Here is an 18100-nt window from a genome sequence, read left to right as displayed (position 1 = left end):
CACAACTTCCACTTAATATTATATTGGGAATCCTAGACACAGCAATAAGATGGAAAAAATACGACATACCCAGGTTGGCAGGGAAGAGATAAAACTGTCACTCAACAGATGACATGATACTTTGTATAGAAAACCATAAAGTCGCCACCCAAAAAGTTAAAAACTAATGAGTGAATTCAGCAAAGTTGCAGGATACAAGATTAATATGCAGAAATCTGTTGCATTTGTATACACTAATAATTAAATATCACAAAGACAATGTTAAAAGGGAAATCCTTTTAAAAGCCCATCAAGAAGAATAAAATACCTAGGAATAAACTTAACTAAGGAGGTGAAAGACCTATACACTCAAAACTATAAAACACTGATGAAGGAAATTGAAGATGATACAAAGAAATGGAAAGGATAGCCCATGATCTTAGATTGGAAGAATTAATATTGTTAAAATGTCCCTACTACCCAAAGCAATCTCCAGATTTAATACAATCCATATCAAAATACCTGTGACATTTTTCACAAAACTAGAACCAACAATTTTATTATTCATATGGAACCACAAAAGATCCAAAATTGCCAAAGCAATGTTGAGAAAAAAGAACAAAGCTGGAAGTATAACCCTTCCAGACCTCAGATTATACTACAAAGGTACAGTAATCAAAGCAGCATGGTACTTGCACAAAAACACATAGATCAATGGAACAGAGTAGAGAGCCCAGAAATAAACCCATGCACCTATGGTCAATTAATCTGTAACAAAGGAGGCAAGAATATACAATACAGAAGACAGTCTCTTCAAGAAGTGGTGCTGGGAAAAATAGACAGCTACATGTAAAACAACGAGATTAAAACATTCCCTCACATCATATACAAAAATAAACTCAAAATGGTTTTAAGACCTAAATGTAAGATCTGAAACTAAAAGTCCTAGAAGAGAACATAAGCAAAATATTCTTTGACATAAATTGTACCAATGTTTACTTGGATCAGTCTCCTAAGACAAAAGAAAGAAAAGCAAAAATGATCAAATGGAACCTAATTAAACTTAAAAGCTTTTGGATAGCAAAGGAAATAATCAACAGAATGAAAAGAAAACCGATCGATTGGGATAAAATATTTGCAAATGATGTTACTGACAAATGGTAACATCCAAAACACAAAGAGCTCGTACAACTCAACAGTGAAAAAATACATCACCCAAAAATGGACAGATGATTTGAATAGACATTTTTTCAAAGAAGATATACAGATGGCTAACAGGCACATGAAAAGATGCTCAACATTGCTAATTATTAGAGAAATGCCAATCAAAACAATAATGAGTTATCACCTCACACCGGTCAGAATGATTATCATCAAAATGTCTGCAAATAACAAATGTTGGAGACGATGTGGAGATAAGGGAACAACTGTATATTATTGGTGGGAATGTAAATCGGTGTAGCTACTATGGAAAACAGTATGGAGGTTCCTCAAAAGAACTACCATGTGACTTAGGAATTCCACTCCTGGATGTATATCCAGAAAAATAATGAAAACACTGATTCAAAAAGATACATGTACCCCATCTTTTAAAATTAATTCATATTTTGTGGTTGGCTTTATTCCTTTGATAACTATGTAAGTTTAAAAAGCTAAAGCTCTAAACATTCTTAGAAACAATGAACAGTACAAATATGTAAATTTAAAAATATATGCAGTATATTGTGTGTATGTATTTACATGCAATATATTGAATATGTGCAGTCAAACTGTAACAATTGTACCTAATAAAACTGAAAAATGAAAAAAAAGATGCATGCACGCCAAAGTTCATAGCAGCTCAGCACTATTTACAATAGCAAAGATATGGAGGCAACCCAAGCACTCATCAACAGACAACTGGATAAAGTAGATGTGGCATATATACACAATAGAACGTTACTCTTTTCATAAAAAAGTATGAATTCTGCTATTTGCTGCAACGTGGATGGACTTAGACAATATTACTGCTTAGTGAAATAAATCAGAGAAAGATGACTACTGTATGATATCACTTATATGTGGAATGTAAAAATAATACAAATGAGTGTGTATGCAAAACAGAAACAGACTCACGGATATGTAAAACAAATTTGTGGTCACCAAAGGGGAGAGGGAAGGTGGGAGGGACAAATTAGAGGTATGGGATTAAGAGATACAAACTACTATGTATAAAATAGGTAAGCAACAGGATATACTGCATAGCACAGGGGATTATAGCCATTATCTTGTAACCACTTATAATGGAGTATAATCTGCAAAAATACTGAATCACTATGCTGTACACCTGAAACTAATATAATATTGTTAATCAACTATACTTCAGTAAAGAAAAGACTATAAAAATTATTTAATAATTTGTTCATATTTCTTACATAATTGAAATAATGCACTGCATTTCAAAGACTTCTGAAAAAACCTAAAATTAATTAACCATTAATGTATATTGTTTCCATGTTGAAATTAAGTATTTTTAACTTTGAAATGAAATAATTATTAAAAAAGAAATTCACCCTTTTGAGGAACTTTTTTGGGTTTTCCTTGTTTTGATGTGGCTTATACTATATTCTATTGGACAACACAGCACTAGACCATAGCTCTATGCAGGCAGAGGCTGTTTCTGTTTTATTTATGCATTAATCGTGCCTTCTCATGTTCTGTATTTTCTGATGTTTTGACATCTGGGGCCTTGCTGTCACTGGAGAGACTGCCCCTCCCAAGGCTAGCTAATTCCTAGAGATAGCAGACTATTGCCTGTGAGCCTGTGAGCAGGCTTTCCTTATGCAAAACAACCAGTACAGAGCTCTACCCCCACAAGAATCACCTTGTTTATGGGCTCTCACAGGGCTGTTACACTCTGGGCCATTATCCCTTTAGCCTAGTCACCCCAAGTACAAATACCAAACTACTAGAGAAAAATTCTACCTCTCAGTGCCCAGGGAAAATACTCAAATTAGCTCATCTTGAACCTGTTTAACCTACCTTGCCATGCCTTTCCCTTAGAAACCACAGTAAAGGGGACAATTTCTAGACCACTAAGCAAAGGGAAAAATAAGAACTTTATTGGTGTGGTGTTGACAACGTGAATAACATGATTAGAAATTCCTTTTGAAGTCTGGTGTTCCCAATTCTTTGTTCCCAGAAGGCTGAAAGTATGACCTAAACGACTTGTCGGATAGGGAATAATTAAAAATGATTTTGGAGGATAACAAGACATTCAAATAATTTACTGCTATTTCTACGGGGAAAAAATCCTCTATTACTTTGTTAGGGTCACAAACACAGACTGACAGAAGTCCAACAATTCATTTTGTTTCCTGCAGAAGACCAAATGCTTTAGAACTCTATTGTTTACTTATTTATTTATCTACCTATATGTCTTCCAGTTTTACAGAGATATAATTGACACACAGCACTGTATAAGTTTAAGGTGTACAGCATAATTATTTGACCTAATACATCATGCAATGATCACCACAAAAAAATTTAGTGAACATCCATCACCTCATATAGATTCAACATTAAGAAATAGAAAAGAAGTATTTTTTCTTTGTGTTGAAAACTCGCAGGATTTACTCGCTTAACAGCTTTCATATATCACACACATGTGGTATGAAACACATACAGCGGTGTTAAGTATATTTATCATGTTGTATACTACATTTTGAGTACTTATTTATATTATAACTGGAAGTTTGTACCTTCTGACTAACTTTGTCTAATTCCCACTCCCCTCATCTCCCATCTCTCGTAACCACAAATCTGATCTCCTTTTCTATGAGCTTGTTTGTCTGTTTCCTAGTTTGTTTTGAAGTGCAATGGATCCACAACACTATATTAGTTCCTGGTACTTAACATAGTGATTCTGTATTTCTATACCTTTCACAATGATCATTATGAGTCTAATTGTCACCTAGTTACACGAGACACACTGACTTGCACAAATGCTGTCTTCTCTTACCATTCTTCACTCCAACCTTGTCATATCTATCCGTAGGCCTAGAACCACAGAGTCTCTTGTCTTTTCTAAATTCCTTGACTTTAACCGCGGTGGAAACTTTGTTCTGCTGCATTTTCCTCAGCTTATTTATGTAGCCAGGCCACATTGCAGGGACCTAGCGAAATAACACCAACATAGATAGAGCATTGCTTGCCTAAGCCAGCAAACCAGAATGATCAGATCAAACCACCCTGGACATATTGACGAAGCTGCAGTTTCCCACACAAATCCAAAACAGTGGTGTTTGAGGAACTGCAATAAAAAAACCCCTGTAGTATATATTCTTCTACTCCTTTTGGTGTCCTTTCTGGGGAAACACAGACAGCATATATAGTGTAAAATCTAATGAATTCAGATTCCACTCATTTGTAACTGTTGTAAATCAGACAAAGGGAAAAGTAAAATGATTAAACTTTAGGATAGTTTCCTTTTCAGTGTTCATTTAAAAGAAGGAAATGATTTCAGCTAACATCAAGCAATTTATACAATGCTCTCATATACACATTTCACATATTACAGATAGGTTTATATTTATACATAAATCTCAAATGGATTTCATTAAATGGACTCCTTTTTTGACTGGCTCTAATTACTCATAGTATTTGAAATTATTTACCTGGCATTTCCAAAACATTTCTTATGATTTCAGCTTTTCAGTACCTGGGGCTGTTTGCCAGATTTTTTGAATCAGGGAGGCTGAACCCCATATTTCTTTCCGTTGAGGAGCCTGGCAGGTGACCAGAACACAGAGCCTGGAGCCAGATGGCCTGTGGGCAACTCTTGGTTTGCTACCTACAATATCTGTGACCTCTTGGCCAACTGATTAATTTAATACCGCTATACTTCAATCTTCTCACTGTAAAGTTCTGTAACAATACCTAACCTATACAGTTACCTCTCTAGGTGAGTTATCCTTTTAAAGTGCGTGGCAAGTAGTAATCACTATACACTTGTTCTTCCCAAATTAACAACTAAAACTCAACAGATTTGCTTTAATTTCATTTAGACCTACATGAGACTGAAGTCAACAGTGCTTGCCTGTACCCACTATTTAGGCTCTTACAGTAGTTTCTACAGTATCCCCAGGATTGTGGTTTTGGGGAGGACTTACTGCATCATTATGTATTTAATTCCACGTGTTATCTGGAGAAAAATGAGATAAAATTAACACATTAAAGAGGGATGGGAGTAAGTAAAGCCCAATCTTGTGTGCTGTGGAAGGTCACCTGGAGGCACCAACGTCGTGTGGAGGGGACCAGAAACGTGGGCAGTCTCAGATCTCCAGTTCTCCTGAAACAAGCAGATCAGAGGGAACTCTCCTGTCTTCGGCCCCTAATTTCAGGAAGCTAAGTCATCCCAGGCACAGGAATATTGTGGGTTCCAAAGGCCGCGGGCCCATGTGGGTGCTGCCATCATGTGGACAATAGTTACGTGGCAGGCCCAGCCCTACTTGTCCTGTCAGCACCAAGCCAAAGGTTATGTGGCCCTGTTGCTGCTATGACCATGAGGTAGATCCAGCTCTTCAAGTCACTAGAGTACTGTGGGCTCCTAAACCCTGCCTGTCACGTGGATCCTTCTCTCATGTGACCCCTAGTAGCTACCAGCATGTGGAAGCTTCGACCCTTCATGTCACATTGGTGATCTACTGCTTAGGTCATGGATGCTATGGTCTGGTACCCCTCTCTCCAGGGTACATGACCAGTTCAGCCGTCTCTGTCATGTGAAGGTTGTGGGCAACGAAACTCTGTAGATCCACATATAGGCAAAAACGTGGCTCCCACCACACGTGGCAGACAAAGCCCTAGCAATCACGTCAGCACAGCAGCTTCTCTATCGCTATTGGTCAAGTGGCTCCTACGGCCACGTGCCAGGATGTGGTCACGTGAGACTCGGGTCTCTCAGGCACGTGAAGATCGAGGGCTCCTGAACTCAGTGGTTCCCGAGGTGATGGGACCGCCTATGGCCGTGCACTAAGGTGAGTCCCTTGAGTGTGGACGTGTAAGGAGAGTCTACTGAGCTATAGCCTGGCTTGGCTTTCAGCGGAGTCAGACGTATAGGTGCAGAAGACCGTTAGACCTGTGGGGGCGCTCTAGCTCAGGGGGAACTCTGACGAGACTCGGGCTCGGGTACTAACCTTTCCACCCACTATTCTATCCCTCCGTGGTGGGCGGTACTCGGGTAGGAGGGGCACCCACTGGTACTAGAAGTTTACTCAGAGAACTGGGCTTCTGGTGCGCCCAAGCGACCTCAGACCAAGGCCTGGCCAAAGAGCAGAGGGCCCCAGAGCGGACTGGATGGAGGTAGGGGGATGGCTTCCGAGCCTGGCCTAACTCATACACCTGGCAGAGAAAGCCTGTGGGTGTGTGACCTAAACTTGGACCCACAGGAGCTGTTGTCGGCAGAGAGTAAAGTGGAGGAGGACAATGTCCTTCCTCGAAGGGTGGGATGGCTGCGGAGGGGCGGCAGTGATTCATGGACTTTATATCATCTCTCAGCAGCAGGGCCCTGGTTCATCATGAAGGTGGCATTGAATGAGTAAAGTTGAGCAAATAGTATCCTGCTAATTTGTGATGAAAAAAAATTCACATTTCAAGACAAGATAAGAAAAATTTAAACATAAAACTTTTCCTCTGCCCTTCGGCATCCTCTCTCCCCTCTAGTGTGCACCTGCTTTATGTGTTAACCAAACCTCCTCAGTGGCAGAAATATGCTCAACCATAAAGATCAATTTTTCTTCTGGTGCCAGCCATGTAACTCCTTAGAAGATAACATTCCTTTCTCAATCCTGTAAGGGATCACTATGACCCCCCTCTCACCTTGTATGTACAGATGTTTTTGGTGAACTTTATGCATAATATGCAAATGTACTTATGTACAATATGCAAATATATCATCTCCTTTAAAGATAGTGATTGGTGCAGAACAGACTAGTCAGAAAACTAAGATGTCTATTCATCTTGACAAGCAGCAACCTTCTATTGAGATGTGTGGGGAGATACTGGACCATACTTAAGGGAAGTTCTTAGCTTAAACACTTATGACCTTATTGATGTTACTAGCTATATTACTTGTATTCTGCCTATTTTACAAGATTATTGTTTCTCACATTACTGAATGTGTGACTGTGTCTCTGATAAAATGATGACTAGGTGACTTGAAACTGTTGACCAAATATATAGTTCTATAAGAGCAATGATTGTAATAGTGTAACCCTAGATATGGGAAGAAGCAACAAGAGGGAATCATTTCATGGACCATAACAGACTAGTAAGACAGGTGGTCCAGAGGCTTTTGGTTACTGTTAATAGGGCCTAGTCCAGTAATAGCCCATCGAGTGGCCTATCAATGAAATCCTGGCCTGACCTAGGAATAAGCATTCCTAACACAGTGAGACAAAATGGTCATGAAATGTCTCCCAAACCATGGTTGAATTTATGACCATGGAGCAGTTGGGAGTGGGGCCAACTGACAGCAAAAAAATGTCACTCACCATCTAGTTCTACAAGAATGAAGTCACTTAGCCACTGCAGTCACTGACCTTTAATACACACTGAAAGGAGTTCAGGAATAAGGTACTCTGTGCTCTGGGAAAATTGGTAGAACAGTCCTTCAGATAATTAGATATTTTCAGGAGAAAAATTTATGAACTCAATTTCTTGCATCTTCTCATACCTAGAAAAGCACTTAAAAGCACTTAAAACATTTAACAGAGACATCTGTTCCTTGTGAATAGCAGCAACCTTCTGCCTGGGCTATCAGTAAATTCCCAAATAAAACTGAACTCAGAACTCTTACCTTGTCGATTGTTTTTTTGAGCCAACAATTCATGCCTACTAATATGAGTAGACTCAAAATTTCAGATAATAACAAATGGTGAGGATATGGTGAATTCAGAACTCTCACACATTGTGGGTAGGAATGTAAAATGGTCAACCATTTTGGAAAACAGTTTGGCAGTTCCTCAAATGATTAATCCTATTGTTGCCATGAACTTTGAAAACATTAGGCTAACCAAGAAGCCAGTCCCAAAAGAACACATATTATATGTTTCATATATACGAAATGTCCAGAACGGGGAAATTTAGAGATAGGTACTATGTTCGGTTGCTTTGGCCTGGAGAGGATGGGAGGATAGGGGAGTGACAGCTAAAGAGTACTTTTTGAGTTTCTTTTTGAGGTGATGAAAATGTCCCAAAATTGACTGTGGAGATGGTTGTATGTATCTGTGAATATAGTAAAAATCATTGAAGTGTATGCTTTAAATGGGCAAATCTTGTGGTATGTGGATTATAGCGCCATGATGCTGTTTTAAAAAGACATAAATAGAGTCTTAACCAGATTTGGTTATTAATTGAATATGAGAGACCATGAAGAGGGATTCAAGGATTATGGTCAAGTCCTGGGTTGGCCAATGGGTCGACACTAAGACAGAAAACAAAGGGGGAAAGAAGCAGGTCTAAGGTGAGAATAAATGACTAGAGATAGGGAGACAGCTTATATAGAAACTTAAAAGCTTTTTGAGAGGGACAGAATCACAGCCTCTTTTGAGAATCTGCTAAGAAGTATGGCCTCTCTTCCCACAAAAAATATGAATATATTACCACCCCCAAAACACACATACAGATAATTATGAATAACATTTAAGGTGTTCCACAGACTTCCATGCTTGAATTCCTAATCTAAGGTTACTCAGGATGGTCAGCAGAGAATGTTCCTTGGACCCTGGCATAAGTGAGCAATATCAGGGTGGCTATGGACTGGCAGACAGTGACCCTACAGCAAGGCTGGGTTCTTCCTGAGTGCCCTGGAGGTAAGGAGGTTAGGGTGAAGATCCCAGCTCTCTGCACTTCCTAAGCCAGGTGAGAGATAGCAGAAGTTTCCAGGGAGGCTTCTATGTGGACAGGGTTGAAAAAAAGGAAAGAGCAGGCTGACTTGGGAGTCTCTCCCCACAGCAATTACTTCTCTAGAATTCTTGGGATTCCTCACCACAGAGGTGTAGAAGAGCCCCATCTGGTGTCCAGTATGAGAACAACACCCCCCCCACCTATCTGGGAGGTGAGTCACTAGGTAGGACTTTGGGGAAGAAATGGAGGGTCAGAACCAAGGGAATTTACTCAGGTCATGATCTCAGTTACCTGTCCATCTATATTTTTGGGGTAAATAACAGTCAGGAGCCTGAAGGCAGGAAATGAGAGAATCTGGAGTGTGGCAGCAGGAAGACCAGCACCTTTCCAACCCCTTGACAGGGCAAAGGTGATCTGACTATCTCAGCATCCCTCAGCCTGCCTCAGTCTCAAAGCTCTTCCCTTGGCTTAGGTCTCCAAAACCATCATTAGTAATAGCCATTAAATTTCAGCAGATGACTTCAGTTGCCAGCAAATGCTTTTCCATATTTAATGTTTATTATAATAGAATAGAATAGAAATGTTTTTCAATAAACCTTGGAATTTGTCCCAGAAAGAAAAAACGTGGATTATTTACATAAAATGGCCGAGATTTTGAAGGAGAATTAATAAAATGGCTACACTTAGGCTAACAGATTGCTTATTCTTATGCTTGCCTTTAAAAGGTCAACAAAACTGACTGGCCAGTTATTTCTCACAGCTCCAGGCCCATTGTTAAAACTAAAGCTATTGATCTTACTGTTTCTGCTTTATTTCAGTAATCAAAAGTTATAATCATACTTGGTCTCTGAGTCGTTCTCCAGGGAGAAGTTCACGGGACTGTAACCTTACAAAATAGCCTGAATTACCAAGAAGACCACGCCTTGGGCGCTCATAAGATAAAGAGATGGAAAGAGCGACAACCACTAGCCTGTTCAGACTTGGTCACCCGGAGACAGCATGATGCCACTCAGAGTCTTATGAGAAGAAAATAATTCTGTTGATTGTTATCCATGCTTTATAGTTTAAGCTATGGCTGTATAACCACCCCACCTCATCCCCAAGATAGGTTCACAGTTTTAAAGGCACTAGCCTGCTGTGAGTCCCCTTTGCCCAGCAAAGCAATAAAGCTGCCTCTTTTCTTCTAAGCTCCAAGACCCTGTCTCTGAGTTATTTGGCTTGTCAGGGACGGGGGCCAATTTTTCGGCAACAATTTGACAGACTTCTTCTTGAAGATTTACTTCACAGAGCATTTTCAAAACACCAACTGTGTTCAGGAAGATTTCCCCCTTTTTTAGCCCATAAAATTCTGAAACAAGGTAGAATATTCTAAAACTGGAGTGCAGCCCACAAAAAATATTTTCTGTGTGGTGCAAGAGAACAGAAACAATGATGGTTTTTTAACTTCCCCAGGATGAAGCATGTCTTTTAAAAATGAACTTTCATAATTTTCAGGTTTCTGAGGCATGTTGATTTTTAAAAAGGAAATAAAGAGAAATTATTAGGAAGCAAATATACAGCTACAGAGAACAGGAGAAAAAAGGCAGAAAAGGCCAAAGTCAATGCCAAGGCCTTGGAGTGGTGGGAAGGGAGATGTAGACCTTCCTTGGTAACCAGAGAAGGGCAAACCCCAACCGTAGGGCAGTGAGGCCACTTGTGAGCCCTCAGATTGTAAAGAACTGAGTTGAGTGACGGGCCTCACGGAAGCTGGGTGGAGCGGGAGATAATGCGCGCGGAGGGTAAGGGGGAAGGTCCTGTCGAACTCCCCGTCGGCCCTGGGAGTGGGGGCTGGGGAGGGCGAGCTCGGCGGTGACGCGAGGCCCTCACGTGACCGGGAGCTGCAGAGCGACGCAGCCTTCGGTGCAGTCGTCACTCCTGTCTGGGTACCAGCTCCCCACTGCCCTGCGCGCGGCGGGCTGGCATCGGGCCCAGGGAAAGCGGAGCAGGTAAGGGCCCTGGGGCCCGTGTGCTGACGCCAGGGAGGCAGCGGCCCGGGAACGCCAGAGGCCCGCGCAGGCGATCAGCGCAGCGAGTCCCGGCCACCTCTCTCCACACCCCAGCATTCGCGGAGCACAAATAGGGGCTCCCTGGGGTGGGGGTGTAGAGGCCATGGGGTTCTAGGGAGGGCAGCAGAGTAACTAAGAGCGATGGGAAATCACCCCCGAGTTCCTGTGGTGAAATGGTGAACCCAGGAAGGGGGTGGGGATGGGGGCGGCAGACGGTGGGGGCGGGGGACGCGGGGCGAGGACGACCGAGGGTGGGGGGCGCAGGACGGGGAGGGGGCCGAGCGCCCGGCTGCAGCAGTCCCCTTCCCTTCCCCTCCCACCACCCCCTCCCGCCCTCTGCAGCTCTGCCGGTCTACGTGTCAAGTTTTGCAACGACGCACTTGCATCGAGAATCCGGAGGAGGAGGAGACAGAAAGGATAGGCCCAGGTTGGTGCAGGGGACAGTGGTGGGGGTCAGGTGAAGAGCCCAGTCAGACCCCCTTCCAGCTTCTCCATGCCCGGTCCTCCATTTTGGTGTCTGAAGAGGCCTGGGGGTGGATCTGTAGGGGAAATGGTGGGTTTGGGAGGAGGGAGGGGAAAGAAGTGAGAGGGAGGGGGGTAGGGCTCAGACTGGGTACACCCTAGAGGGCGCACGAAGCCTTTCAGGTGGGAAAATGAAATTTAAAAAATAAGCTTTGATATCCAGACGTCTGAAGGATAAGTAGTCAGGCCTCTGTCCTTGGTGCTGATCTGTTCGCCAACAATGCAGTCCCTTCTTTAGTCTTTTGTCTCCTAGGAGCAATGGCGTCCAAAGAGCAACAGATGCTGAAAAACATCAACATGGAAAATACCAATGAGGAAAATAAAAAAAAGGATGAAAAGGAGCAAGATGATAATAAAGGAGAGTCGTTGGCCCTCCCTTTGAAAGCTGGTGAATATCGTGTACCTAGAGGAAATCGTAGGCGGTTCCGTGTTAGGCAGCCCATCCTGCAGTATAGATGGGACATGACTCAGAGGGTTGGAGAGCCACAGGCAAGGATGAGAGAAGAGAATATGGAGAGGATTGGGGAGGAGGTGAGACAGCTGATGGAAAAGCTGAGGGAAAAGCAGATGAGTCATAGTCTGCGGGCAGTTAGCACTGACCCCCCTCACCATGACCATCATGATGAGTTTTGCCTTATGCCTTAAATCCTGATGTTTTCCCTGAAGTTGATAGGGAAACACACCTGCTTCCTAAACTTACATGTTCATGATGTATCTTTGTTGTAAACCTTTTGATGTCATTCGTTTCTGGTGGGTCTCTTATTACCAGTTTCTAGATGAGTGTGTTTTTGACCCAGTCTGTAAGATTTTGTTAGCACGAGAATTTTACCTATTGCATGGCAAAATGTTCATTATATACTGTGAAGTCAATAAAGCAGTTAAAAAAAGCAATCTCTGTATGTATCCTTTTTTCCCCCTTCTTTTTGAATTAGCTTTTTTTGAATTGAAGTATATTCACTTTACAATGTGTAAATTTCTGGTGTACAGCATAATGTCTCAGTCGTATCTGTATGTGTTCTTTTTACTTCAGATCTAATATTTATCCCATAGGTGAAGAGAAAAGTGCTGAAATTAAATGTACCGAAGGATTAATACAGCAACTCATTCCTGTGAGATGGGTTGATGTGTTTTCTTTTATAAATTCTGTAGTTTGAGAAGAAATGCAGACTATTTTTAATGACTTTATGAAAGCAGTAGGGTTACTTAATACATACTTGGTCATGAAATTTGGATCTTTTTGTCAGAAGAATAAGTTTTTGTCAGGAATTCTTTATAAATTAGGGACAATATTTGCTTCACATGACTGTGAAACAAGGCCAGGGGTGTGTGAGCTGTGTTTACCTATTTTTGGCCCCATCCCCATCTATCAGGCACGACCCTCTTTCCCCAGGTTTTTCCTTCAAATATTTAGCAGAGTCCCCAAAGATAACTCTCACCAGTCCAGTATCCCTCCTCCCCCCTTAGGACTGAAGCTTCTGCCAGTCAAGGTGTGAGTTCTACTTGACAAAAGGTAGGCGCATAGCAAAATACAATTAATAACATTTGAGTCAGGAGCTCTTGAGTTCTTGTCTCAGTTTAGTCCCTGAATAAAATAACCTTGAATATGTAGCTTCAATTCTCTAGAAGAGATTACTTGCAATTCTTAAAGGAACACTGAATTCATTTAGTGTTTCTAAAAGTAAGCTGATCAGCCACCTGTGTGAGAATCACCTGAGGACTTTCTTGAAACTGTGGACTCCTGGTCCGACCCTAAATCTACTGAATGGAGCTTGAGAACTTCCATTTTTAGCAAACTTCCCTGGTAATTCTGATGCACATTAATGTCTAAATGGCTACAGGTGTGTATGTATATATTAAGATCTCATTTCTTAAATAGGAACCATACTAATGAGAAAACAAAGAATACTAGAATTCATTGGAGAGAAGCATTAAAATGCAAAGGATGAGAAAATTTAAGAGACCTTTAGATTTACTACATAAACATTAAAATAGAAAGTATGTACACTAAAAAGTTAACAGTGGTTATCTCTTGTGGGATATTGAGTGACTTTTCTTCTTTGTACTCAACTACATTTTTTTCTTAAGGAATATGGATTACTTGTGCAAAAAAGAAATGAAAGCCAATACTAATCCAAATCCAAAGAACACTTCAATGAGCTTATAAATGCAATGGAGGCACTTAAAATTCTCATTGACAGAAAGCTATGTAGATTTCAAGTTACCCATGGATGTGGTATTCATGGCTTGGTTTAATTGTCTCTCCCATTGGATGTGGGCAAAATCACTAAATCTTACTTCCAATCAGTAGAACAGCAAAAGTGATGCAATGTTACTTCTGTGATTGTGTTATAGAAGATTGTGACTTCTGTCTTGCTAGGAGACTCCCTCCCTATCACTTACTCCTTTGCTAGCTTTGATGAAGCAAGTTGCCATGTTGGAGAGGCCCATATGGCAAAAAAACAGAGCATCTTACAGCCAACAGGCAGTGAGGAACTAAGAACTGTCCTATAGCCTTTGAGGGCAAAAATCATAAGTGAATTTGGAAGCAGATCCTTCCCTACTGAAGCCTTCAGATAAGACTGTGGCCCTGGCCAGCATATTAACTGCAGATTTATAAAAGACCCTGAGGCAAAAGACACAGATAAGCCCACCCAGACTTCTGATTCACAGAACCTCTGGGATAATAAATGTGTGTGGTTTTAAGTTGCTAAGTTTTGGGGTAATTTGTTACACAACAATAGCTAATACAGTATGTATCTCTAAAGGATAATGATGTTTTAAAAACATAACCACAGTACCATAATCACAAATAAATATATACAACAATTATTTAATATCCAGTCATTGTCCAAATTTCCAGTGGTCTAATTTTTAACTCCAAACTATTTAAACTGACAAAAAATAAATTGGGCTCCTGAGCAACACTATTGGCCTTGTCTAGATTGCAAGTGCCTGGAACAACCTAATGTAAAGTTTTCTATTAGGAAGCTAAAAAGTGTGTGTTTGAAAAAGTGTCTCATATCTAACATAGATCTGGATCCATGAACTCTGAAAATCTAGCAAATGCTAAGAGAAAAACTGGTCTGTTCTATGTAATGAAAATATAGGGTAGAGTGAGGGTCAGGAAGGGGCATCATACAAACAACTTCATAGCCCAAAACAGTCATTTGAGATTCTGACACTTGCATTTTGTAGAAGTCCTGTAAAACAGCTATATTTGATCAAATTTGCCAAACTAATTCATTTAACTCTAGAAGGAAAAGCATTTGATAGAAAAAGTGGATGTCAGGCTGACCATGTTGGAAAGATGCAGGCATAAATTATCAGATTATCAATCACCCTTGTGGTTTGGTAAATACCTGCAAAAAAACTTCTATTACTGTGTTACAGTTAGAGGAAGCATGGGGCTGAGATAACAGGATGAACAAGCAGGTATATGAAATCATTTTATCATATAGTTTGATTGCATAAGACATGGAGTATGTTACTAAGAAGCCTTTTTTATTTCAAGAAACACAAAATTTAGAGGACTAATTTAAGTACATGGAGGATATGATTTGTGGGTTGCCAGGACCTCAAATCTTAAAAATGAGGATGCCCTCTGAAAGTTTTAAATGGATAAATCTGATAGACAATGAACATGGCTTTCCATCTCTGTGAATAACAAATTATCTGTGAATGTGATACTGAAAAAGTTGCAAAGATCTAGTACTCCAATCAGTATCATTTGGGAGTTCTCCAATGGAGGCAAGGCCATGGAAATACTTCAGGAAGGAAAATGATAACAATAATATGCCCATATGAAGCAGGGTCTTGTAAATCCTTTAAGTGACTTGAAGTTAAAACAGGTAGAAATCCAAGGGAACATTTTAGAAGATATTAAGGAAGAAACTATGTAATAGACGGCATAAATGAGGCATAAGACAGTAGGAAAGATGCAAAAATGGGGAAAAAATAATGCAAAATGAGCTGAAGGGGGTTCTGACCATAATATCCAGCTGGCCCAGTAAGGAACATGCATTCAGAAAAGATATTAACGAATGCATACTCAAGGTACTAAAAATAGATCTCTTTAATAATAAAAGTAATTTCAGTTCATGCACAACTAGGAAATAAAGTTGTCTTCTGAATACTAAAGGAGTAAAATTCACCATACACACTATGAATCAATGTAATAAGCTAAAGGAGTTAATGTAAAAGTTTGGGTTCCAGAAAATAACAGTAGATACAAAACCAAGGAAAAAAGTAGATGGGCATATAAGCTACCTAACACCTACAGCAATCCCCAGACAGAAAAAATCAGATGCATAAGCAGTGTCAAAGCCAGTGGTATGCTGATAAACTAAATGTTAAACAACTGGGTTTCCAGTAAACTATTTGTAGTGTTAGCCTATTTCCACTGTGTAAATACTCCTAGTACAGCTGATTTTCAGCTACCAGCATGATGTCACTTAATGCAGAGTTGAGAAGAGAGATGCACAATTAGCTGTCCTGAGCCAGTAAGAGCCAACTTCAGCTCACCACTGGCTCAGAGCCCTCCCTTACCAAGTTGGTTAAAACAGGGCCAATACTACACAAGGAAAACAAAAGATAAGAATGAGAAAAGGAAACGCCTCTTATAAAGGAGATGAGCATAAAGGAGGGAAAGATAAAAGAAACAGACAGAGGCCCAGTGTATGCAGGATTCTGTGAGTTAAAAGGGACTAGAGGATTGTGTGTGTGTGTGTGAGAGAGTGAGAGAGAGAGAGAGAGAGGGAGAGAGACAGAGAGAGACAGAGAGACAGAGAGAGAGAGAGACTGGTAGATTACCTAGGCATGGATACTTCTAGGCAATTTAAAGGATTTTTCATAAAGGCACAGACTTTGGTGTCAGGTAGACCTTAGTTCAAATATTGGCACCATCACTTACAAGTTTTGTGACCTTAAACAAAGTTGATCAATCTCCTTTACTTTCATTTCTCTTATCTATAAAATGTGGAAAGTGTTTAGCAAGATGCCTGCCATATCCTAAGCTCTCAGTAAATGTTAGCTATTGCTATAAAACATGTAAAATGAAAAAAAAGTTTTAGGCCACTAAAAATGAGTAGCCTAATGTTTCAAAGTTTATTAAATTAGTGGATTTTTAAAAAGTATGTATTGATCCCAGTAGTCAAAATTTGGCATAAAAAGGATTACATTTCTGTACAATTTTTGAATCATTATCGATATTTAATAATTGAGAAACTACACAGGAAAATCCGGGTTTTAGGTTTCCATGAAAAATCAGTAGGTCTGTCAACCCTGGGCCTGCATTCCCATGTTGTACCAACTGACTGGAGGGAGCTTAGTGGTGGCTTCAATTCTTTAGAAAAACCTGTGTTTCAGTTTTACTTTTTGTACCTAACTTTATTATTCAAATTATATAGTTACCTGTCTGCCCCTGAGAGGCACTTCAATTCCCCTAATCCACATCAATTACATTTCAAAAGTAATTTGAAGCAATAGTTCAGCAAATGAGTGGGATTTGGCCCAATATGGGACTCAAGACATTTTTATGTTCCAAATCTGCAGTGTCCAATATGGTAACCATGAGCCACATGTGGCTATTGATAACTTGAAATATGACTAATGCAATTTGAGATGGGCAAAAGGGTAAGGCACACATAGGATTTCAAACACATAATGCAAAAAAAAAGAATATGAAATATCAATAATTTTTACATTGATTACATGTTAAAATGATAGCATTTTGAACATACTGCATTAAATAAAATATATTATTAAAATTAATTTCACCAGTTACTTTTTCCTTTTTAAACTAGAAAATTTAAAATTAGATATGAGGCTTACATTTTATTTCTACTGAACCACACTTTTCCAAATCATTTTTAAGATATACCATGTTTTTTAAATTTAAAAAATCCTATTTTTAAAATTTCTGATAATAAATGATACATATTCATTTTGGAAAACACAAAGGAGTATAAAGAAGAAAAAATTTTAAATCATCTGAATCCTGCTAAACGTTGCTGGGTATTTTAGTTTCTTTTCTTTCAGTCTTTTTTCCACACAAAACATCCACAAATAGAATCTTGTTCTATAAAAAAATCAGTAATACTGTATATACCACTTTGTATGCTCCTCTTTCTTAACATTTAAAAATAATTCTTTCCACTATCTTTAAGAATTATTTGAAACAAAGTTGTTACTTAAGTGGATTAACAAACTGAATATAATAATAACAGAACTGGGAGAAAATATAGATGATTATTTAATTTAAGCACACTAATTGCATTTCTCAACATATAGCCCAAGGCAGAAATTATGCAGAAAATAACTGACTCTGTTACATTAAAATAAGCTTTTATATGGTATAAGTGTAACTTTTAAAAGCACATGAAATACTGGAAAAATAACATATAGGAAAGACAAACAATTACTATCATAATTATATAGTGAATTGGCTCAAATCAACAAGGAAAGGGCAATACAGATATCAAAATGGACCAAAAAAGAAAAGATAAACCATTTTACAATTGAGTAATAGACACGTGGAAAAAAATGATCAGTTTCATCAGTAATCAAGGAAATGCAAATGAGAACAAGAAAACATTTCCAAGTAACAAGTTGGTAAATAAATTTTTTAAACTGAATTTTAATTTTGTTCCTCCTTCTTTTGGGAGGGAGGTGGT

General features: G+C 39.5%; 1 protein-coding gene across 3 annotated transcripts; it reads left to right on the top strand.

Annotated features, from left to right (window-relative positions):
* The first annotated feature begins 10682 nt into the window (after positions 1–10682).
* Positions 10683–12320, top strand: LOC102525994 (protein BEX1). Of its 3 annotated transcripts, none has more exons than XM_072956346.1 (3): positions 10683–10847; positions 11250–11334; positions 11683–12320. In XM_072956346.1, exon 3 carries the CDS (start codon positions 11688–11690, stop codon positions 12072–12074), a length of 387 nt encoding a protein of 128 aa, XP_072812447.1. In that variant the 5' UTR covers positions 10683–10847; positions 11250–11334; positions 11683–11687; the 3' UTR covers positions 12075–12320. The 3 variants fall into 3 exon arrangements, with proteins under 3 accessions (XP_072812447.1, XP_072812446.1, XP_015105241.1); XM_072956345.1 differs by having other exon boundaries at positions 11668–12320; XM_015249755.3 differs by lacking the exon at positions 10683–10847 and having other exon boundaries at positions 11252–11334; positions 11686–12320.
* Positions 12321–18100: the final 5780 nt, after the last annotated feature.

This window comes from Vicugna pacos, chromosome X, assembly GCF_048564905.1.
Source record: "Vicugna pacos chromosome X, VicPac4, whole genome shotgun sequence".
NCBI lineage: Eukaryota > Metazoa > Chordata > Mammalia > Artiodactyla > Camelidae > Vicugna > Vicugna pacos.
The sequence above is the reverse complement of the archived record's forward strand: the minus strand, read 5'-3'. Positions and strand labels throughout refer to the sequence as shown.